Consider the following 25,318-nt stretch of genomic DNA (forward strand, 5'->3'; position numbering starts at 1 on the left):
CTCAAACAGAAATCTGTGCACCTCGCATCAACCAAGCAGGCTGGCCCATAAATCTCTCCCTGCTGGTATGTAAGTCTTTTCTTTCCTTCCCTTGGCAGAAGGGAAGGAAGCAATGCTTATTAATCATTGCAAGAATACAAAATTGTATATACAAAGAAAAATTACAAAAGCATACTCTAAATTTGGAAGATGGAAGGTGGAGGGGCAACTCAATAGAGCAGCCATACTCATTAGCAACAAGCCAATCATTTTATATAGATAATTTTCCTACAGAGTTAGGAATACCATCTTCCTAAAAGCAAAACAAACAACCAAAAAAAAAGACCACCACCACAAACCAGAAAAACAGCAAGAGAAAACTAGTTTTTTTCTTAACTGATCAAACTTTTACGGGCAGCTATACCATTCCAAGAGAGTCTTTGGACACAGCCTGTACGCAGCTTCATAATACAGACTGCAAACAATCAACCGAAAACGCCTCTTAACAAAGGGAACAAAAATGTAATGATTGAAATAAAAAGAAGGCTGACTCTTGCGGACATGCTCTTGGACCCTCTGAAGTAACTTCATTTAAGGAAAGTTACCAAGGATCACTAGACAGAAACCAGAAAAGATGTCTCTCAGCTTCCTCTGTGCTTTAAAATGACTTTCCTCCTGGTAAAGGAAAGTTTCAACATACAGGTATTAAGACATTTTCTGATGTAAATTCCTACACCTACTCAGAAAGGCCATGTTGCCAAAGGTGACAAATACCATATTGTACTTACTGTAACTCAACTAGATAACAAATCAAGTTTGCAATATAAAGTTGTTCAAGAACAAGATAAAATATCAGCATCCACACATCCAAACAGATACTTAACATGGAAATGGCAGAAGACACTGCTTCAATTTTCACCATTTGATTTTGTAGAATACCTAAAGCTGTCTAAGGAATAAATATCCATGTGCAGACAAACAGAAAATGCCTAAATGTTCCACAAGGAAATTAAGGCTGCGTCTGAAATGAAAATATGGGAAGACAAAAGCAGCAGTAACTTGCAAGAACCAATGTCAGATAGGGCCTTGCAAGTAGCAAAAAGATATGGTTTGACACAAGCAGGTTTAATACAACAAAAGCATCTTTAGAACTTAGGGACTTGAAAAAAATATGGAATGGGGAATGTGAAGTTCACTTTTTTTGTGAGCAAAAGAGTATTTTTCACAGACTACTGCAGGTTGCCCTAATTGGCAATAAAACTCATCTTCCAATGTTTTCAAATGAAGTCCTAGCCCTTTTGCCTTCAGTAAAGACAGTTTTCACCCAGAGTCCTTATTGTGCAAGCTCAGAAAGTAGACAAAAACCAAAGGAAAACACAAGTGCCAGAACAAAGATATCCAAGTTTTAAACATAGTTCTGCTACAGCCTTCCTTTAATATATTGAACAAATTCTTAAATTTCTACTTCATTTTCTTCATTTTTATGAAGATGAGATGGCAATAATACATTTTAATTCACAGGATGAGGACAGAATTATGAGCATTTGCAAACCACTCTGATCTCCTTGAACGAAAGGACCTAGATTAGCACAACACATTATATCAGTACTTAGAATGAGCTGATTTTAAGTGAGCAGCAGCATTATGTAAATTAGTTACAAGAAAGTAGAAATTAGGAGATGATTCAAATACAGTCAAAAGGTTGAGTAAAGACAGTATATGAAGTTTAGTACAGATACATACCCATTGGATCCATACACACATTTTCTGTTTGCACACACAAAATGGAAGTTACTGCATCTCCTAATTATATTTCAAACGAAGCTGACCATTCAATGAAGTTTCCACTACATTATTTTAATTCAGTAACCCTGTATGTTCTCATAAAGCATGAAACATTTATATAGAGACACACATACGCATCACCATTCTAATTTTATAATCACTGAAGGGAAAAAACACAATATACAAATCAAAGTTTCGTACTGTTTTTTCATCGACTGCAAACTACAAAAAAACCTCCTGAGATTTCCCATCTCCTCTACAACACTACACCTCTTCCTCAAAAAATTATGTGTAATTTTGCAATTAACAACACACACAATAATTTTGCAGTTCATGTAGAGTTCTATACAACATTATTACAAGCTGAACAATTCTTAGAATTACCCAAGTTTCTATACTCGCAAGCTAAATTGCATAGTGCTGACTATGTCCAAAAAGTAAAGTTATGCATCAGGTTGTTTTTATGGTTCGCCCTCTGAAAGAGGAAGAAGTGGCATGGGAAAGAACATAAAATGCTAGGTACAGTTTAATATCCACAAATTCATGTTTATGTATGCTTATCCAGATCGCAAAAAAAGTGATAGCAAAAAATAAATCAATTTGACCTGCATAACCAGGATATAACTGAGAAAAGGTCTATTTTGAGGATGGTCCCAGGGAAATTATTAAAACTAGTTACAGAAATTAAAGATGTGTGAAGGTGCCTTTCTATGATGACAAGCCTAGAATTATTGCCTAGACAAGCAATAATGACAAGCCTAGAATTATAGTTTTAGAATATAAATTCTTGTATATTCTCAAGCATTTCAGTGAGATACACTAAAGTGGTCTCTTTCAAGACATCGAATACTTTTTCTGTGGCTCTTAGAGCAGTAATGTAAGCGTTGTCAACATCACTGAAATACATCAAAACCTAAGGCAAAATAAATGCAAAAAATTTAATCCACCGTTAAGGTTCACAATAAGAAAGTAACAAGCAGCGAGGCACACAAAAATTCAGATTTCAGTACAAACATTACTCCAATCATGCCACATATTCTGTATGTTTTACAACATACAGTTCACTAAAAACAATAAATTAACGTATAACTGAAAAAGGAAACACACCAAAAATATACAATAAACATACTAACACCGCAAACAAAAAAACCTCCACTGTAAACATGTCTAAAATTCCAAGAGTGGTTTCACTAACAAACTCCGCATTTGGGGCATTTTGGTTCATATTAGGTGCTGCATATTAAGGTACTGCATACTCATGCTCAATCGCACATCTGTCATTAGCTGTTGTTAACATCTCCATACTTCACATATCCTGTCCCAAACTTTCAAATGTTCTCTTAAAACGAATTGAGCATCTCAACTCCTATGGCCTCTAACAAAAGTCATGGCAACCTGGGAAACATTAACCACGATTTTTCTGCCACCCTATATGCCTTTATAATCAAGAGATTGGCTGAATTCTTAAATTGGGAACCTCAGCTTAAGCAAGGAGATGCATGCAGCAAAGCAGTATAAATCAAGGCCATTTCCATTCCTGTACATATGCCATAGCCATAAATGAATGCAGCACACTTTCAGAGAGCACAGAAATCTTTCAAAAGCCATCGGAAATGATACAAGTCAAACTTTTGCACTATTCAACAGAAACAGTTGCAAATATGCCTCAGATCGGCATTTAAGGGCAAACTGAAAATGAGAAGTTGAAATGTGGCTTTTCTTTTTCCCCAAAGTTTTTTGAAAAAACTCCAGCATGTTTAGCTTTTAAGCCAGAATATGTGTGCCCACCCTTACATATTTGCTCCCACTTACTGATCTCTACAGTTCCTCTCCTTCCCCCTGCAAAAACCAAACTCCCATTTGTGATCCGTAGCAATTCAAGCTTGGGAATTCATAAGGCTGACCACCAGCCCTGCAAACGGATGTCTGTAAAGAAAGATAAAGTTATGCTTGGCATAACAGATCCTCATCCCATGACTGTTGGGTTCACCTTACTGTCATGAATTGCTAATACAAAGCAAATAAAAATACACACACCACGACCTGACAATATTTGGTTCACACATGCACACAATTAAACAGAAACAGCACAGTTACTAGAACATGAGCTTCTGTCACAAGATTGATGTTGTTATTTTAGAAGACAGTTCCCAATTTTTTTTATAGTGGTAGTCCTGTAATAGGACTTGAAACAGATCCTTACATGCCTATTAACAAGTGAATGGAAATTTCTTCTATGCTCATAATGTTTATTACAGGATCTCAAGTTCTGTTCAAACAAAAGCTTTAGATTCTGAATTTTTCTGCCTAATTAGGAAAAGATGAAGCTACTTTGCTTATGAAGGATAGATTTGCCATTTGGATGCATTTCTGTAAGACAGGAATGGAAGCTAGAGAAATATAAAATAGTATGAGAACTGCATTACATTCACATAAAGGGTAGTTTAATAATTCAAGGTTTATTTGGAGGCTTGTTTGCAACTGTAGAAAAGGTCAGACCTTATATGAATAAGGTATTAAAGTCTGCACATAAAGTCTAAGGTAAAGATAAGTAACAAGGCTTGTTTACCATCCAGTTGCTTAGTGTGCAGAGAGTTAAAATTTTTAAATCAAGGCAGTGATAACAATATGGATTACTGAAAAGATTCTGCATAGAGGTCAGCACACATGCATCAAGAGTTCAACTGGAAATCACAAAATCCGATAGCATGTAGATTGTATGAGGGAAGTTTTATTGTTTTAAGAGATGTGTGGCTTTGAATTACACTTAGCATCCTTATCTTAAATTTCTCATTGCTCTTCCTTGTACTTCTTGAATTTAATATTTTACCAGGCAGACTCCCAGGCTTTTGCATTAAACATTTCCCACATTGTTTAGTGGCAGTGAGATACAACAAATTGGTAAGTTTGGACCTAGTCTGTGCTGTTCAGAAAAATCCTCATTACATCAACATGCATCTACTTTGGGCATCCATAACTGGATGCAGAGATAGATATATCCAAGAGGATGCAGAGATAACATATATTCTGCTGCTCTGGGACTGGTAGCTAAGGATTTGAACATGTACCTGTGCATTTTCAAATATGTGCACATTTTCAAGTCTACGTAGGATCAAACCAACTCTAACCAAAACACTGTCTCAAACAAGACAGTGTGACACTAAAAATAAAGACTCAGAGTCTGGTATAAGCAGGAACTCAGACATCACTTATTAGTAGCCAACAGAAAACAAAAATATTCCAAAGATGCAGAAAACATAAAAAGAGTGTTTCATGAAAAGCAAACTTTGGGCTCATTCAGAAATGCTTCCACATCATCTACTCTACCTTGGAAGAAAGCAAACATGGAAATTTCTAAGCCTTGAGGAAGAATTATTTCTGTTCTTCTAACCTAAGCTCCACTGATCAAATGCACAGAAGTCTTAGTAATGTAAGTTTAATTTCATTAAACCCTTTTTGCCTCTTGATCTAACAAACAGAAGCAACTGCTTCTCCTGCAAACCCCTACAACCTATCCATACCATCCTCTCAAGTGTCTTCTGGTAGGAAAGACAGCACCAGAGGAGATCATACACTAGCAGAAGGGGCCACAGCACTAGACTGCATCTACAGAGTTCACCTGCTGGTAGGAATACTTTGACCATTCCCAATATCTCTACCTCTCTTTCAGGTCTGGAGCAAGAGCAGAGGACCCTACACACTGGTTCAGCTAACTGCCGAGCTGCCAACCAGATGCATTCAGAACATGGAGTCACCAAGCCTGAGCTTCACCATGTCAATGCAGTGCACATACAAAAAAGGCACCTTTAACTGTGGGGAAACATATGGTAGGCATCATCTGTGCAAGCCTCACATTCATCATGAAAGATTTAACTAGTCTGCACCTACTTTAACCAAGAATCTGCAATTATTTTATCCTATGGTTTCCTTTACTTACTTGCACTTTCACATCAACACAATTTTGTTCTGTGGTTTAAACATGATTTATACCCTCCATTTAACTTTGATTCATAGTTTCTAATAACATCAGTCCATTGTCCAAACACTGCAAGGGGATATTAAACAAGTTTAGATAGTCTGGGGAATTTGCCCACCAACGTTAAACACAGATAAGTGGTTGCCATAATCTTGTTTAGATTACTGTTTCAGATAAGCAAAGTATAACTGTAATGTGCATGCTCTGAACAAAAAACAAAAGAAAAATTTCAGAAACTGTAAGACAATATTGCAAAAACTTGTATTATTAAAACACATAGGAGGTTATAGGTTATTCCAAAGAACTGTTATCCAATTTCAAATTATATAAGAGCAGAAAAACAAACACTAATAAAAATTTTAAGTTTTATGAGTGACTACTGTCCACAGCTCAATGTGAAGATCTATTATCTTTGTCCAGACTCTAGCTTGCTTACTAGCTGTAAAATGTTACCCTCAGGAGCTTATGTTAAATTGTTAGTGTTTTGAAAATTCAGGCAGCTGGTAATATATATACACACACACACACATATTTATATATATAAAATAAAATTAAGACCATGCCTAATAGGTACACAAGTTGGTTTTGAACCCTCCTTATTAATGGGTACACTTCTCTGTAGAATAAAGAACGCCCTAAAAATGAAGTGTTGAACAGATGGCTTTTTTAAAGTGTGATTTAAATATGTGGCACATGCATGACATGTGCCTTTCCTTGATTTTCCAGACGCTAATTGTTAAATAAGACTTCTGATGTACTCATAAATGCATGGAATTCAATAATCAGTCAAGTATTTAGACACAAAAGAGAAGTCAGCAGAATTTTATGGATAGACAAAAATCAACTTACCAAAACTAGAATATCTTCTGTACTAAATACATAGTCAGCACTATGAAAAAAGGTTAGAATAATATAAGTGCTTGTGCACATACACAGAGACACAGAGGAAATTGTTTCCATTTCACACCTAAAAGGATAAATATCTTTTAGAATTGCACTACGCTATTTCCATTATAAAATCTAAATATTAATAAGCAAATGGTTTATGAGAAATCTGGGGGTTTTTTCCCCTTTAATAGGGGATATACTTCATTGTCCCAGCAGCCTGATACTTCTTTTTTAACCTTCCATATTGAACATTCAGTTGCCTTTCATCCACCTCTGTATCTTGGGTTTGCCAGTCAGTTCTCCTTTTCTTTGCCAGTGCTCCTTATTCCAAGCACTCTCCCCAGCATACTGTCATCAATATTTTGTGACTATACATTCCTGCACACACTGATTCCAAATACAGCAAGTATACATACTCCATATTTGCACATATATCGTTAGGAGACTTTCAGGACCTTATCATGTCAAACCATATTAAAGTGACATTTTTAAGGCTGACATTCCATTTTCTCTAAGCTTGTTTTGAGTAGACATTTAGTAGAAACGTCACACCATTCAGGATTTTAATCAAGAGAGAAAATTAAGAAAAAGTTAAGTCTGCTATCTAGGAAAAAGATCTATTAGGTCTTGTCTGGACTAGAGAAATGTATTCTTCTAAGAATCAATTTAGTCTTTGCAATGCACTTGTAAAATGTCACAGGTTCACACGCAGAAAGCATTGCAGATACTGTTAAAACCAGTTTCATTAACTCTAAATGCTATTTCAGTGGGGCTGCATTAATGCCAGCTAAGTTAAAGGTTTACTGGCATTGTAGTTCATGCTGATCAAACGGCCTACCCACCACTTTCCCCACAATATACTCATGGCCCTTTGAAATCTGCCCAATTTCACCATTTCTGAGAACTCTGCCAGAAAACTGTGGGGTGGGTACCCAAACCAATGCCTTTCCCAAAGCACAAGTGAGGACAGAGCAAACCTGTGACATCTTGGATGGCTTATCAGCAGTGGACACTACAGAGCTTAATTTGTTGAGTGAGAAACAACTCAAATTCTAGCCTAGAGAAAGGCTTACAGCTATGGCAAAGCCTCCAAATTGGAAAATCTAAACTTCAAATTCAGGTTATTTGGGCAAAGAACTAGAAGCCAGAGAGAAAGGCAGGCTGTGATCCATCCTCTGTTGGGAAAGAACAGGATGCCTGAAGATCTCTTTCAGGTCTGTTTTTCTAACATATGCTTCTAATGTAACACCAACCTTTTGTCAAAACCACTCTTCCACCAAAAAAAGAAAGAAAAACCAACCTGCTGAAACTTAAAAAAGTCCCCTGTATTTCAAAGAGGAGGATATTTTCATTTTGCATCAGGCGTTCAGTTGCTTGCTGAGATTTTGTATCATCACACATAGAAATTTTTTATAAGGAGCAAAACATGACAAAGTCATAATGATATGGCAGTAGCTGAAAGTCTAAAAGGATGACTGACATTTAGTATTAACATACCATGTATGTTGCAATGAAAGACTGACACGCTTTTTAAAAAAATAAATAGATCACTTCCATTATGTCAGAGCACAACCACCAGGATAGCAGGATCACAACATGCATCTCTCACTATGTCATGAAAGAACATAAAAAACCAAAACACGGCATCACAAAAAGTCTTCAAATTTGTTTGAAATACATTTTAGTGAAACAAAATTGAATTTCAAAGTATAAACAATCCCTGCAAAATAGAAATTTAAAATTTCGACCAGCTCTAAATGAAAGAATAGTTGCTTGCTTTTATTTTATTTTCATTGGCTGCTCAAGAAGTAATATTACATAATATTACAAAATCCAAAATCCATAATATTACATCATCCAACAGATGATTTGGTACGCAAGTTCATTACAGAGTCTGCCCACACTCTGTACCTTTCACACTGGAGTTCTGTCAGGCCAGTGAAAACCACCAGACAAACATCTTGCAGTGTGACACCATCCCCTCTATGTATCTGTTTTATTAACGTGCATCCAGTGCAGCTTAACATGTGAAAATGTTTGAGTGAATTACTCTCCTGTTATCATAGACTTATCTTGGCACAAGGTTTGATATTACAATTGATTCTCAAATTGGCTTTGTAAACATGAAACTCTTATGTTCATAGCCCTTTAAAAAAACAAAAAGTGTTTTGATTATGATAGTTCTGATATGAAAGTTTGCAAGCATGGAAGAACTATTGCCCATTACTCACAAACCCAGACAAACTCTAGAAGCCTCACTTGGCTTGAGATAAAATTGAGATCCAAGAACCCAAATCCCAAAGGAGAATAACAAACTTTAACAAATTCTAGGGGAAATATATCTAATAATAAAAGACTAGTACTAACTCACAGTTTCTCAATTCTTTGCATATTCAACACTACATGATTGACAAAAGTGGGAGATGAGCAGGAGAAAAGAAATACTGTGTGTATTCACATTGATTTATAGGCAAGTCTCCTCAGTAGAGAAGAATGATTCCATGTGCTGCACTCATGATTTGCATTGTGACTGGTTACTGCACTACTTCTGGACATCTCTACATTACAGGCACAGAAGGCATTCTCTGAACACATCAACTGTAGGCCCATCTGTAGCATTGGATCATAGACATGGCTGGGATCAAGGTGGACAAGACAAACGGTACCAAGGGTGAAGGGGAGGAATGAGCAAATCAGGCTCCAATGCATCTCTCCAGTGAGTTCAGCACAGCTTAGACTGCAGAGACGGTAAATGGGTCATGGCTTATCTTTATTATTTAGCAGGGATATCAGAAAGTCCCAAAGATACATGTCCAGAGGCATGATGTTGACAGAATATCTGGAACAGAAACTCCAAGAGGTCACCTCTAGTTCTCCATGTGATATAACAGCATAACTGCAGTCTGCAAGGGAGAGAAGTGCTTATCCTCATCCATGCAGTTGCCCAAAGAAACTCTAGGATGTCTTGTGCAGAACTCCTCCTGTAGGTTTCACTAAAAGAGGTGACAAGGAAAGCCATTACGTGGCTTCAAAAAAAGTCTCTTGAAACTTTCTGCCCCCTCCTACACCCATACTTCTCCTGACTAAAAATCTTCTTCACTCCAGTGACAAGCAGCCAACTTTAATAAACTACACGTTAAATTCCAAAACATACAAAGTATAGATAAGTGACACAAATGTAGTGATTCACACATTTGCCTTACTGAATCAACCTATAGCAAATACACAACACAGCCCTTTCAAACAAACATCTAGCATTGAAATATAGATCTACGTTAGGCAACACACTTCAAAGACCGTTAAACTAATTACCTTCAAAGAAAATTCAGAGAATATGCCTACCATACTGTCTTCCTGAACAGAAAACCCCTTTCCTAGGGAATGAAATTTCACATCATCTAGCAAGCAGATCCAAAGAGTGAAGAAGAGTTTAACTTTATGTATAATCTCATATATTCTTCATGAGTGTTATAAACTTCTGGCAGATTTACTAATCTTCCATAAGTCTCCAGACTTCACAAGTCCTATTAAAATAAAATTCTTGACATTGAAAGAAAAAGGAAGTAGAAGAACACCTTAAGCAATGCAGTATTATAAAAAGAGAAGAGAATGAACCACCCTTTATTACAGCTCACAAACACATTTTGGTTTGCTCTTGAGGCCAAAAGATTTACTGGAGACAAAATATCACTGATTCAGCATGCCCACAATAATTTTATGTCAAAACTGTGAACTACAAAGCAAAGTTCCTGCAATGCAAGAGTTACCCATACTTTATTTTCAAGCAGCAGCAGAAAATGACTCTTTCAGTAAGATATAAATTTCAGAACTTTTCTTTCATATGTTTTTTATGAAATATTAGCTAAGAATCTATTTTAGTGTCTACAAAGAGAAACAGACATGCCAATGGAAAAGGGCTGCAAATCATCCCCAAGAGGGATAGATGTAGTCGAAGACTGAGCCCAACTAAACACCCAAGGATGGCATTTAGCAACTCTGAATTAATAGCCAATTTTCCTGTATTTTTTTCAGAATGGTTTCAGACACATGTTTATTTCCTTATGCACAGTGAAGAAAACTCACAACATGAAAAGCAAATATGTAACTCGCTAGATGCATTACATGAAATATAAATCTGTTGCAGATCAAGATCCCAAACTTCTGCCCACTTTATTATTGGTATTTAAAAGCAAAAAATCAAGATGCTGGGGAGTAAATCCTGACTTTGTTGTCGGCAGCACCATCAACAGATTTGAGACGCAGCTAATGCAGATCCAGCTACATGATGCTTTTTCTCTCCAAATTTAAACCATTCACAACAGCTTGATTTCCTTGAACAACTACCAAAAGAACACCTGCAGTGGTGCCCCACATCCTGCCTGGCTGATGATAAAGCATGACTAAGCAGGATTCCTAAGGAGAAGAACTGACAAGACACCTTTGCCATGGTGGAAGTCAAGAGGCCCATTTAAAGTCACACTATAACTTGTCTGCTCAGTTATCTCAGTTGCTTAAAAGCACCAACCTCTAATCGTAGCATATACGTGCATTTAAGTTTGACCTTTAGGGACTTTCCGTAATGCCAACCAGAAGTTTCGCTATGTAGCTTTGCAAAGATGAACTTTATCGAGACAACTTCCATATGCAAGAAAAAAATAAACAAATCCCAACTAGTACACATTACCGTTCTGATTTTGCTAAGCTCCCTGACCTTTCAGTCATTCCATTCTTCTCAACGTTGTACGATTCCACCAAGCTCTCTAGCCTGTTCTAATCCAGAAGTCAAGCAGTTCCCATCATTCATACAACATGCATGCAAGTGAAACTTCTCTCACCTTGTCCTCTCTTCTCCCTTTGAGACGGGGAATGTCTATTGCTCTAATCCCCTTCTCCATAAACATTAAATAGAAGGAAAATCTATTTAAGCAAAACACTGGCACAAGAACAAGCATGTTTAAGCTAACTGTGACTGTGTCTAGCTTGGAAATTAAAAGGTGTCAAAAAAACATTAGAGGATCTTTTAAAACACTGATCCTTCAAAAAAGGCACAGTGCAGAGAAGTAACAAGTGAACCAAGGCAGATATTTACAGCTTCATGAAGAGAAATATGTTGAGGATTGTTCAAGAGTGCCAGAAGGTTCCTGATGGTCATCTGTACTCTGCAGACAAGCCAGGAGACTCTCTGATGCATTCACTGTTCAGTCAGAACAAGGCATTTATACTGTTGTTAAATTCTTTGGACTATCCTGTGGCTGTTTCCAGAAAGAGGAGTGTAATATACAACATGAACCTTGCCAACATGAGACAAGTTCAATATAAACAGTTCATTAAAGTCAACTGGGATTCACGGGCTGTACAGGGAACCCCAGACATCACAGCAGATGCACCCTAAAGCAATGTACCAAGACAGCTTTCTGGGGAAACCAAGAGGCTTTTCAGGGTAACCAAATCTAGCCTCACACTACCAGAGATAATACCGTGCAATCCTTTCCACAATCAAACTGTGTCCTGAAGGTAAGTTTATATTATTTGCTCCCATAACTTCTCTCTGCAGATAATTAGAAACATATTTCTAATTTTTAATTTCCCTCTATTCATAGGACTAATTGATTCAGTAGATTTATTGGCAGGTTAAAGCAAAGAGCATTGGCAAGTTAAATATGGTTATTTGCATTGAAACAGCACAGTAAGGCCTCACAGGACTTGTCCAGTTATCTGAAGTGACAGCTGGACGTTAAGAGCTGTGCTCACTTGAGTCTTATTCTGCACTGTTAAGAGATGATGAGAAACATCTTTGAAAGTATCTGAGGATCTTTCATCAATGTGGTTAACAATACTTATAGCAACCAAAAAGTCCTCCCTGAAGATAATGAAATATGAAGAAATCCACACAAGCATCTGAGCAGTGTAACTGGAGGCATTCACGTACTATGGAGGCTGTTAAGCGCTTTGCTCACATTTCTACATAATTACTAAAGTTCTACTCTCTGAAGAAACTACATGAAAGCAACACCCTCTTAGTTCAGTATCCTGTTCCCTGGATGTAAACAAAACTAGACCTGCCAATTATTGTGACTACAGTACATTTTATTTACCACTTCTTTTATTTTTGCATTTTGGAACATGAGCCATATTCCACTCCTCCTCTTGATGCTTCATAAACAATTTCAAGGTGTTATAGCTTAACATGCATAAACCTGCTGAAAACAACGCCTACAAGAGGATTACTAAATGCCCAAATTGCACTCAGAAAGTTCATTTACAGGACATCAGAAGACAGCAGGGTGCCACTTTACTGTCAAATTCCAAGCTGAGTTTACAGAACTACTAGGTGGGGGAAAAAAAATCATTTTTACTAACAAGGACTTAAAATATGCAGAAGTCAAATGGCAAACCTTCACAATGGCATTTTCAGATTTCCAAACAGTAACACTAAGTTCAGATGATAAATATGTGGTTTCATTTATCAAAATATGTGCCAATCTACCAGAAATCAAAGTGTACAGGGATAATAAGAAGCCTGGCTGACTGCAAACTGCTGAAAGAAAAGACACATTGCTAGATCAATCATATTTGAACCTTGCTGGAGGTATATGAATCCAGAAGCAATAGTCTTGGCCTGGCAATTAAATTTAAACATAATCATCACCTGGTAGGCTTAAAATCATAATTTAGGATGCCATCACAGCATGCTGACTATTCCCTCGCCGCACCTGCACTGGCACTGGGCAAGACGCAGTCACTGCAAACAGCACTACTTTTTGACTTCCTGGTTCCTTCAGCCAGGAGGGTTTGAGAAAGTTTTGATAGCCACGATTGTTTTATTCCATTTTACTCTCAATACTTGGGATATACATCCTTCAGCTGGATCATTTTTAAATCACTTCAGTACTTAAACTGTCACACTTGATGCATAATCTGACACCATAGAGTCATAGTTTGAATATTTCAGTTCTATTACTTTTAATTCTGTACCAGTTAATCATATTTTATTTAAAGGTAAAATGTTAATCTTCTGATGTTAAAAATCATCATACTTTACCTTTTTATGGCCGCATATTAAAATAAGGATACTTGCCAATCACCTAGAGCCTCCTTTTCAGGATTCAAATGAGAAGTTGACAAGAGGTCAGCTCAGAATCTCTGCAGTACAACAACCTGCTCTGCATGCCAGAGGTGCTCTCTTTAAATTTCCCAGTACTTCACAGCTGAAACTAGCACATCTCACCAATTGCTACCCCACTTTGGTGCATCCTATTTTAATCCTGAGTAAAAGGTTTACCAAAAAGCACCTTGCTCCAATTGTTTCCTATAAACTGGTTGCATGCACTATTGCAAGCTCAAAACTGTAACAGAAATACTTCAAAAAGCCAATGGTTCTCTCCAAGATAATGAAAGGAAATTTTTTGTTGTTGTTTCAATATTTCTACTACTTGTGACTTAAAATACAGCTCTACACACACCACCAGAATGAGGTCTCAGACTGCAACCATTTCCCAGCAGGGATTTTTGTCTCTATACTTGTCTGCAAAGCAACTAGCAAATTGTTAATCATCTATAATTAAAGACACCATAAGCCCAGAACCCATCAGAGTATATATCCAGTTTGCTCATGTGGCCCTTATGCATAAAATACACCTTTTCATTTCAGTCCAAGTATCCTTTTCCATTTGGGTGTCTCCTTCAAACCTTCTTCCATGACATGCCCAAGAAAAGAGGCATTTTTTAACATTTATTTTTATGTATAAAACACAATGAAAATGACAACTCTGTGTGACACTTTTTCTCAGTCTTTTTCTTGACCCTAACATTTTTTGGTTTATTTAAGATTTTCAGAGATATACAATGCTTGTATTGCTCAAGGCTGAGGGTGTCCGTGAAATGCCGTAACTACACAATGTACATATATTTAACCTTTCATGTCACACAAAGGCCAGCAAGTAGTACCCCAAATTTTTCAATAAGTAAGTAGGAGAGAAGACAGCAGAGTTGCCCAGTGCCATATCCAGTAAGTCAGCAAAAGCACAGAACAGAGCTGGAGATTCACTGGGTTTCCATGCTCATTCACATGGGTCATGTCTGGCTTATAAGCCACATACTATACATCTTCATATTTACTTTTTCCTGTGACCACAACTGTATGCTGCAGGTTGCACTCATCTGCTCTACCTTTGGCACTCTACTTACAACTGTAAACAAGTCATCGTAAGATAAAGTTCATACAGAACAAGGCGCGACATGTTAATTTTTCAATGGAAGAAAAGCAGTGTGGTTTTGGTGGTCGTGCTGATTTTATTTATTTATTTTTATTCCGTCATTTCCACATTCAGAACTGCAATTACTGGCACTACCTCTTATGGTTTTGATGCTCTGCCTCCACTGTTAACTTCAGTACAAGTATCAAAGCTCTTACATACATATGCAGAATCAAAGCAACACTGACCATACAACCACCACCATCCCCACTTAGCGAGGGCTCATATACCTCTGCCTGTCTGCAGAATTACAAAACAAAAAAATCTATTTTAAATGTAAAACTAAAAACCCGATAGTGTACAATTCCAAATGCACTTCTGCTGACAAGCACCAAGTCTAGCAGCTGAAACTTATCCCTTCCTGAACCCCCTCTACAGCGATGGTCTGCTGCTAGGAAAGCCAGTACATGGACCACTGTCTAGTTAGGTAACTTGCTATGTGAGGCTCCATGCCTTACACATGAGACAATCTCAAGGTTGCAATCTTTATTTTAACACATTATTACCTTGAATTTTAGAAGCCTCTTCCTCCTTCCTTAATGTGGAGGATAGTCTCCCAGCCTTCATAAAGAAGGTATCTGTTACATTTGGAAGAGACTAGTAGGGGTGAAAGCTAAGTTTCATTTCTTAGAGATTCTTTAGAATGAAACAAACTATATCTAAAAAGTGCAGATATGCTTTTTTATTTCTTTTGCAGTTCAGGGGAGGGGGGAGGGAAAAGCATCTCTGATTTGTATATTAAAGCGCAAGCATCTGTCCTACTGATGATATTCTAGGGAAGCACATTAGCATAAAATTTAACGATGTCAAATAAGTGGATGTGAAATAGGGACTGCGTAAAGACACTATTTCCAAGCCTGACAGAAACATCACTGTTTAGAAATGCAAATGAAACCATTATGTTCAATAATTATATGAAAATATGAACAGTTCAGCATGTTTTCCAGCCCTGATGGCGGTTAATGGGATGTACGCTTATGTAAATAACTACTATTAAAGCTAATGCTGAAAAAAACTAATAAATTCATACTAAAGCAACTGATTTAGTACGCTTTTAAACCCCAGCAGTGCTCACTTATTAGAAAGGAGTGCATTCTTATGTTTAGAACTCATTACTGTTACAAGTCACTGCAACTCCATCAATTACCATGCATTAATGAAAATGGGACACATACAAAAAAAATTATTGCCTCTCAGCAGTTTTCTTTAAAGACAAAATATAGGGGTATTACCATCATGGGGCCTTGAGGGGAACTTATCAGCAACATAATCTTTATTACTACAACTGTACTCCCTGTGCTATAACACTGGGGTATTTTTTGTCCCAAGAAGGGGCTAACCTTTATGTAAAACTCTTGACATATACACACTGAAAGTGACCATACCGCCATCAGTAAAAACTTACCATTTTCACAATTAAATATGCATTTAAATAAACACATACACACTAGTATGTGAACTGAAAAATGTAGATGTGAAATGAAAAACTACAATTTCTGAAACTAGAGCAAGGAGGTGTAATGCGAATTACAGAATTATAGAATTAAGGATAAAAGGTAGAGATGGAAGTCTTCAATGAAGTTCTTGTATCTGGATAAATTTCATCCAGTTTTACACTTACACTTTCCATGACCTCCTAGAGATCCATGGAATTAAGACTTCAAGGATGCTATTCATTCCTCTTTGGATGTTTTCTCCAATTCCTCGGCATTAGTCGAAAAATTCTTAGTCCTGGTTAAACATCACAATTGATAGAGGAAACAAAACCAACAGAGTGCTGTTATAGCAATGAATCCCTACAGAAATTAAAAGCTGAGATTTATTGAATGTCTATAACTCTACAACTAACCCACCTTCATTTTCTTAGCAGTCTCTGAAAATGAGATATTAATGTAACATCCACTAGATCCTAAGAAGTTTAGCAAGGCTGAAAATGCTTTTGTATTAGTTTGCATTGACTGGCAGTTTAAAATTAAGGATGGGTTTAAACAACCTGACAAGAGACTATGGACAAAGAACTGATGCCAAATGGAGAAGACTCACATAGGACAGTTATCTGTCCCATCTCAGCTGCTGTAAGACTTCAGTCCAAGATGGCATTCTGCTACTAAAACTCACAGCACAGACTCTCAACTGATCTGACTACAAAAGCATCATCAATAAGAACTATGAAACCCCATAACAATAGAAAGGAGGAAAGAAATAGTTTGAGTTTTCATCATGCATGAACAGTGACAAAGTTCATATAGGCCAATGTCCAGTGTAATAGCCAGTGTTAAATGAATGCTATGTTTAAGTGCAATGTACTCTCCACAGCATAAGGCAAAAATAAATGCTACCCTGGCCTGAAAAATTTACAATCTAAAATCAGGTAGCAAAACTAGCCTTCCAGAGGGCCAGGAGCTGACAGCATAAAACAGCAAATACACACATGATGACAGTTACTGTGACAAACGTTTGATGGGGGGGCGGTGGAAGAAAAACCACAAAACTATCTGATTGCTTTCACTAAATCTCTGTTGAAAGAGAGGTATGAAGTGTTTTGCTATCTAGACCATTAAAACTATTTCATGAGCGAAGGCCACTCTAAGGTTAAAAACAGTAAGACAAATTTGCTACTGATTAATAATAAAGCCATTCATTTTATTCTTCAAATCTAAAGTAATTACAAGCCAGAGCATGGCAAATGGATTCAGCAGAAGCCATTACGTCAGAAGAATCCTTTAAAGAAGAACAGTAATTTAAAAGACTAAACTGAATAATGAACTCTCCTGAACAACAATTATTATGAGATTGATTTATTGAAAGTGTATTTAATCATGCAAGAAATGTTTAAACTTTCCAAAATAGTTCAGGAAGACAGAGAAACCAATAGCAGAGCCAGCCCAGCATCCTCATTATAGTTGAGAAGCTGAAGCAGATGGAGAATTCATTTAGTTTGGAAGGATAAAGTACATCAATTTCTCCGAATCCACATTTCTAGTCAATTTGTTACAGTACCAGCTTCAACAATTAATGATCTCATTTTCCCATTTGTGCCTCCTTTTAAGACATTTCAGTCTTTGTTTCCGAATGAGCCAAATGTCATAATGGAAAATTTAACTCAAAAAAACATCGCTTTGAAAGCTCACATGCCTAAAGCCAAATGTTTCAGCAATAGCCACAAAAGCAGGGGCCAAATTCAGTCAGGTAAGTAGCCTGGTCAGTTTAAGTGCCTGAAAAAAGAAAGATCTGCCTTTCACCTGACACACAGCCCTTCTCACCAGCCTGACTTCTACAGAGAAATACATTTTACCTGATCTACTTCAGTTTTTTTCATTATGGTAACTGATGTTGATATATGAGATTGCCATGGTTGAAGCTGCATTTCTAATGACAGGTCTCTCCAGTTAAGTTCAGACAGGGGGAGCTCATCATCATATCCAGTTCTGAGATCCACACCAGACAGTTGCTATAGATGATATCATGTCTGTGCTTAAGATACTGTTCATCTTCCAGAGCTAGAAGACAGGTTGTCTGTGAAGCATATACCCACCAGTGGCTATCAACAACCTGGCAGAGCAGAACTCTAGCTCTTTAGCCAGTAAGACTGCAGCTCAGAAACATCAAGCATCCTGTACCAGGAAGAGATCATCGCAGTATAGAAATGTCATGAAACAGAGGATATGCGAGAATGCTACTAGCCCTCAACACTCACCTCAGTGGGCCTCCAAAATTCTATGCCAGAGCTGCTGGGTGGGAAAGTCTTCTGCTCTTCAGTCAGCCATACACTGAACACTGTCATTCCACACTTTACAAGATAAATTTCAAAGCAACTCTGCTTCTCTTATCCCACAGCTATACTTCTGTATTGACAGTACCATCTCACAGACAATCCTGCACCACTGAGTGTGAAGTTTAAGGGCAAAAACCCTATCTCATATTCTACAGAGGCTGATGTTGACTGTTTGGATGCTGCCTGTTGATTCTGGATAATTTCATAACCTGGACAATGTGGCTAGCTTGTGCTCTGAGGCACTAACTAGGATTAAACATAGAAAGCTGAGCTTTGAATGAATCTCCAGTCATTGATCCATTTGAACACTCAACATTACAGTATGTTTCACCTTGTTTTAGTTTAAAAGTTCATGAAAAATTCAAAATATCTTATTTACCCAATAGTCCTTGACTAATTCTTCTATGTTTAAGAAGTTCTTAAATACATACATCATTTAGCCAATACTGCCATTACAGAATAGCATATAAATATGCAGGGACTTTTTAATAAGTTCAGGTTTTATTCAATAGACCATAATGATTGCTTAGAAACATTTACTAGTAGGATAACTATAATAACAGTAAGGAAAACACCTTCAAAGAGTGAAGCAGTTGGATAAAATGGAAGAAAGGAGCAAAACACTAATTTTTCATTCTCCTCACATGCCTTCAAACAAATTACGATGCACAAAAAGATATATGGTATGCATTCACATATGAAAAATAGAATGCGAAAAATTTAAAACTATAAGCTGAGGGAGCCAAGTTGAGAAATAAAAGAAAAATGATGATGGTCATTCTGATCCCTCAGTTTGTAATTTGTTAGAAACTATACTACAGAAACTATAACAAAAGCAAAAATCACCCTTAGACTTAGCCAAAGTTACACTGTAAAATTGTTACTGAGTTTTAAATAAATAGCCTGACTTTCAAAAGCACTAGGCACAAGTTTCCCGCAAACGGTAAATTTTCCTCTATATAGAAATTTTCAGCTTGCCTGTTATTATTTTGGGGGGGCAACAAGGCAGAGATCCAACTTTCATATATACATGCTTAACTATACTGTTAATTTCCATACCCCATTTCTCTGACACTCTGTGTTGCCATTGGGAGCTCAGACTAACCATCCTTTTGCAAACAGCAGCCCTGGGGAGGCACACACACATGTATCTGTTAATCAAGACACGAGGACCACACACTCAACAAGTACATTGCCAAAGGCTTTCTATGCAAGACCTTCTGTTTTGTTTCTTCACCTGTGATGACAACTTGGTGGGTCAGATTAAAAAAGGAAAGGAAACTGAGGAAGTGCTTATTTTCTCTCCCCATTTTCAGAAAAGCAAATTCAACATTATAGAGAAAAGTAAGTATGACAGAATGAACAAGTAAATTCTGTACTCTGATACCTGCTTTTCTATCATTTTGTTCTTTAGCATTAAGCAAGTCAGCAATTATTTTTTTTCTGAAAAATTATACTAATTCTACATTAACACAGAAAGACAGTAAAAGGAGAAAATATGTAAATAGCACTAATTTATGAGTATATGCAAGAGTAACGTAATGAACAGTACTAAGGCAAAACTAAAAGCATTTTATTAAAAGACTCTAGATAATGCTTATAAGCAGCCCATTATTCTTCCAGCAAATTAATATTCTATGTTTCACTAACACTATCAGCAAATGAACTGTTTTAGTTAAATTAATATTCATAAAATCAACTAATTAAGTAGTCCTAAGTTACAATATTAAGGACATATGTAAACAGAGTCTGTGATCATTTTTAAGACTAGTCAAGCAAATCATATGGGATTTGTTGTATGAACTTGGCTGGGTCTTCAAATCAACAGATCATGTTCAGTCAGGATATAATTCCAACAAAAAGCCTAAGTAATCCAGGTACATTCTAAATATAAACCAAAACAGTGGTTTAGTAGGGCTGATGAGTTTAAATTCACAAAAAGAAAAAAGTAAGTTCGTAATAAAGAGCATCTCTTCTTCCCTTTACCTCCCTATTCTTTGTCTCCAAAATAATAATTTAGGCATAGCTTAGAATTCAATAATAATTTTTTTAAAAAAATTTTTTTAAGAAGTTTCCTCTTACCCAATTAATAAATCTTCACAGAAATGTTAAGGCTGTTTTTCCTTCTTCATTTATGCAACAACAAATTTAGATTAAAAAAATCCTTAATGGTGATAACAAGAAAAGCTAAGCACCATAACATAATTTCTTTGAGCTTTGAAATAACAGTCATATTTGTTTCTAAATAATCTCATTATCATTTTTTTCCTAAGACATCTATCATGACAGTACTGGGGCATCTTACAAAAGATATTTTCCTGTTTATTAAATTAAATAATATTTGGGACCTAAATTAATAATAGGTGCTTGAAAATATGCCAGAAAAAAAAGGAAAGCCAGAAGCTTTTCTCTTGACAGCTCCTAGCAGAAGTGGAAGAAGGAACAGCGCAAGTAGCCTAAGAGCATAACATGGTGCGTGCTGCTCATCCCTTATTCTGAAAATGCAAATGAAACACCAAAAATAAGAACACTGAAGTTGAAAGTCAAACACTCCAAAGGCAATACCAGAATTTAGATTGCCACTAGAAGCACCATTCAGTTACCAGGTATGTATCTACCATGATCTAGGAATACAGAAGCAAAGAGAAGACAAATACTAAGAGCGGATGCTGAGGAAGACACAGAGATAGGTTACACAGTGAGCCTTCTCACATGAGCTTAGACCCAAATTCTGTTTCAAAGTTTGGAGCATGCTAGAATACACTGAACAGACACATCACTGCTTTCATCAGCTGTCTCACAATCATCTGACTGATCCTAGGCTACCTGCCTCCATCCTGGCTCTTCGTTAACCCTGAGTGTTTATCCCAAACACTTTTGAACTCATCAGTCACAGGCTTTACTTCTTTCACATCAGCCATGCCCAGTCCAACCTCCTTTTCCAAGTCTTTCTTTCCAGCCATGTTGTAGTTCTCACTTCCCCAGCACAGCCTCCACTTACGTTTTCTCCTCTACCTCCTGCTTTATCTTCCCTTTCAGAAGATTAATTTTTTCCACCACTTTCCCATCTTCATAGCTATAAGATGCTTTCATTGTGGAGGGCATCAAAAGAATTGGAGCATCTGGTACTGGATTTTCCAGTTTGGCCCAGCTGGGTGGATTTTAGTAAGAACAGCAAAAGATGTCATCACAGGACGCATTCCTTACACCACTAAGCATCACATCTCCAAAGAACAGCAGCACTAGAACTTTTTAGAAAAAAGGCTACAGGAGTATTATAGACAAAATAAAGGTTTGATCATCTTTTGGTTTTGGAACTGGTTGAAACACTTTAGATCAAGGTTCTTCTGAAAGAAATCAGTTTCAAGCCTAAGTGCAAAATTGCATGCATTAACCATCTGCCATGTCTACCAGACTTCTGAAAAAGTATTCATGCTTATGCAATCTATTTCTAGTAAAGAAAAAAAACCCAACCAACCAAACAACAACAAACCACAAAAAAACCAAGCAGGCATGCCTACTTCCCAGTAGCCAAATAAACCTCAGATGAATCAGTGAAAGTTTTATGTGCATAAATTAAAAAATATTAATCAGGAACATACATCCCACCCACATTCATGAGCTGACTGAATACACAAGACGTAATATACAACAAAATACTGACTTCAGTGAAATCAGCGTAAGAGTTGTAGTCGCATTTAATGGCTCTTAAATACATCAGATTTAGTATTTTCCAGGAACTGTTCCATGCCCGGCAAAGCTTGTTGATGCGTACATTATTTACTACAAATAGACCAAATTATTCCAATCGATATAAGTGCCGCTGTGCTACAAGGGATCTTCTAGGTCATCAAGGGCAATCCCCTGCTGACAGAGAAAACATATCACTGAATTCCTTTCATAAGCCAACCAAGCTCCATCATAAAAAAGCACTTTTTTTGTTAGGCCTTCCAGTGCTCAACTGTGAAATACAATTGCTCTAATTTTCAAGAACCCTCCTCTAACTTCACGTTTAAGTTTGTGGACCGTTTATCTCCATTTCTGTTCCAACATTGACCTATAACCTGAAGAGTCCCTTTCTGTCTCAGCGTTGTCTCTCCCCCTATTCACCTTACCACCATCTCAACCTACTTCTATATGGCCAGTCACTAATCATAAGCATATGCACACATACTTTAGTCTCTTCTCAGAAAATAGCTTCTCCAGGCCTCCCATCATCTTAAGTAGCCCTTCTCCACAACTTCTGTCACTAACTTCATTTTTTATTTGAACAAGGGATGACTTGGGGCTCAAAACAGTACTGCACACTAGGTTTCCTCAATGCTTTCTAAAATAGCATTATTATATCCTCCCTACTTGAAATACAGCTCCTGATGAATCACGTACTATTTGCTTTTGCTGTAGTTGCAGCACTCTCTTTCCACATCCCACTGTAGTCAACCATTAGCCTTCTGAGGAATTAAACAAGGAAGCATCAATATCAGAGATTTGGAAGAGAAATGAACAAGAGGTCTATCACACCACACTGAAGGAAAATTTTAATTCCTGCAACACCGACTTTGCATGTGATACTCCAGGACTCGAACTAAGCATATGCAACTTAACAAAAATGAAAGTCACAGCCTGCAAGAAAAGAGAATCAGCTAGCTTTATATAAAGCAAACAAACAAAAGCTACAACAAAAAAAAAGTCTGAACTGGCTAAACCTACTACTACATATATACAGTTTAAATGCCTTCAGTGTAAATTGCTTTTCTCTGGACATGGGGAGCACTGGAATACCATGCAAGTTTTAGACCTCAATTACAACAACGTAAGAGGATTGAGTAAAAAAAAAATTAAAAAAAAAATCTATAACCGTATTTTAATGCATAAATTCCTTATTGTCGTTTTTAGTTGACAAATATCTATTTCATAGCAAAACAACATCATAGGAACAGCTGGATGGCAGTTTTAAGCTCAAATGAACCAGCATCACATGCTGACAAGTCATCTCTCTGATTGCTTTTGAATGGCAGCACATGCAGATTTATTCTCTGCCATAAATTAGAACAATTATTTCTCTGTAGTTCACTTTTTATTTCAGACAGTGAGCCCCTGCACATATTTTTAAAGGATATCTTCCCTTTCCTTGATGATAAATTCATTCTGTTCCTCTAGCTGTCTGATCTTCTTCTCAAATGACTCCTGTTCAGCTTTCAGCCGTTCTTCTGTCACCTCCTTTTCTTCACTTACCCTGAAAAAAATTTTAGAGAAATAAAATACATGCCCATAACCACAGTGCCTGACTTCCAACTCCCCCACTTTCCAGGTAAATGGATATCACCCTCTCCTTCCTTAAACAGGTTAGTTCCTCATAATGTTTATTTTATTATATTACACTGGAAGATGCATATGACTTTATGCAATACATTACTTTTTCAAAGACACTGGTCTCACTAGAGCACGTGCACTTTAATGGGCAGCATGGAACAACAAAGTAAGGACCTGAACCCACAATTAGATTTGCGCAGTCTGATTCCCTGCAGCCATAATGAAGACACACTGGGATCCTTACAAGCCTAGGGCATGTAGACAGACAACTCAAATGGGAGAGCTTAGCTGCCGAGACAGGAAGGAAATTGAAAAACTTTTCTGTTTCTTAATCAATAAACTAATCCTTCTCTCACATTTACTTGTCAAATATAAGTCCAGGAAAGGAATCATTTTGCTTGTTAGTTTTCTCCAAACAAAACAGTTTGTCCTCTTCCGGGGATTTTAAAATACCAAGCCGCAGGAGTAAATTTTCCTTTCTGTCTGGGCCATGGCACCCTGTATCTTGCTGCTCAGTGTAAATAATTGGATCAAGATTAGAAGATGACAATGTGAGAAAGGTTTACAATGATCATTTATTCTGCACCTTAAGAGCAGGCTGTAAAAACAATTATTCTGGTATCACGTAGGCAAGAAGACCATTATGCACAGATGATCCTGTAACTATGCTAAAAAACATGGCTTAGAAATCATGGTTCTATAAAAGCTCTACAAAAATATTAAGTAATGAGCTTAGGCTAATAAATATTATTGCTCTGCACTTAGGCAATTTCTGTTGCTGAAGGCTCTTAAAGTTCAGTCTTTTATGATGATGAAACAGCTGCCGCAACACAGGTGACAGGAGACCAAAGCAGTACAACTTTCAGAAAACTTCAATTTTAACTTCCTTTAAGTGGAACAATCCTATAGGAAGAGGAAAGGGGGGGGGGGGGGGGGGATTATTTATTTTTATATATATATATATATATGTGTATATATATATATATATATATAGGCATTGGACCAGGCCTTCCACTCATCCCATCAAACTTACTGATATTCTTAACAGAGAACTTCATTCAGGGACTGAGCCACTCATTTGACATCATGACATTTCCCTTAAGAGGACACGGATTCGTTTTGATATTCCACCAGAAAAACCATAAATACCATAATTGGGTCACCCCCCTGGGGTGAACTATAGGCAGGAAGTATTCCCCAACTCTAAGATCAATCCATAGCCCTTCCCACAACAGCTCGAACAGACTGCATGAAGTTGGAAATATTAATTTAATAATACTGAAATGCACACCTTTTCTCTACAAACCTGGATGGAGAAAAATAACATGGAGCATATAATCAAATTCT

General features: G+C 37.0%; 1 protein-coding gene across 5 annotated transcripts in view; it reads right to left on the reverse strand.

The window, feature by feature from the left end:
- KIAA1328 (KIAA1328 ortholog) overlaps positions 1-25,318 on the reverse strand; it is a 174,383-nt gene that overhangs the window by 130,940 nt on the left and 18,125 nt on the right. For all 5 annotated transcript variants that reach the window (XM_075488409.1, XM_075488410.1, XM_075488411.1 and 2 more), the window contains one exon: positions 23,779-23,894. In XM_075488409.1, coding sequence (XP_075344524.1) covers positions 23,779-23,894 — 116 coding nt within the window. The remainder of the gene's footprint in view (positions 1-23,778; positions 23,895-25,318) is intronic.

Source organism: Mycteria americana, chromosome Z, assembly GCF_035582795.1.
Source record: "Mycteria americana isolate JAX WOST 10 ecotype Jacksonville Zoo and Gardens chromosome Z, USCA_MyAme_1.0, whole genome shotgun sequence".
Taxonomy (NCBI): Eukaryota; Metazoa; Chordata; class Aves; order Ciconiiformes; family Ciconiidae; genus Mycteria; species Mycteria americana.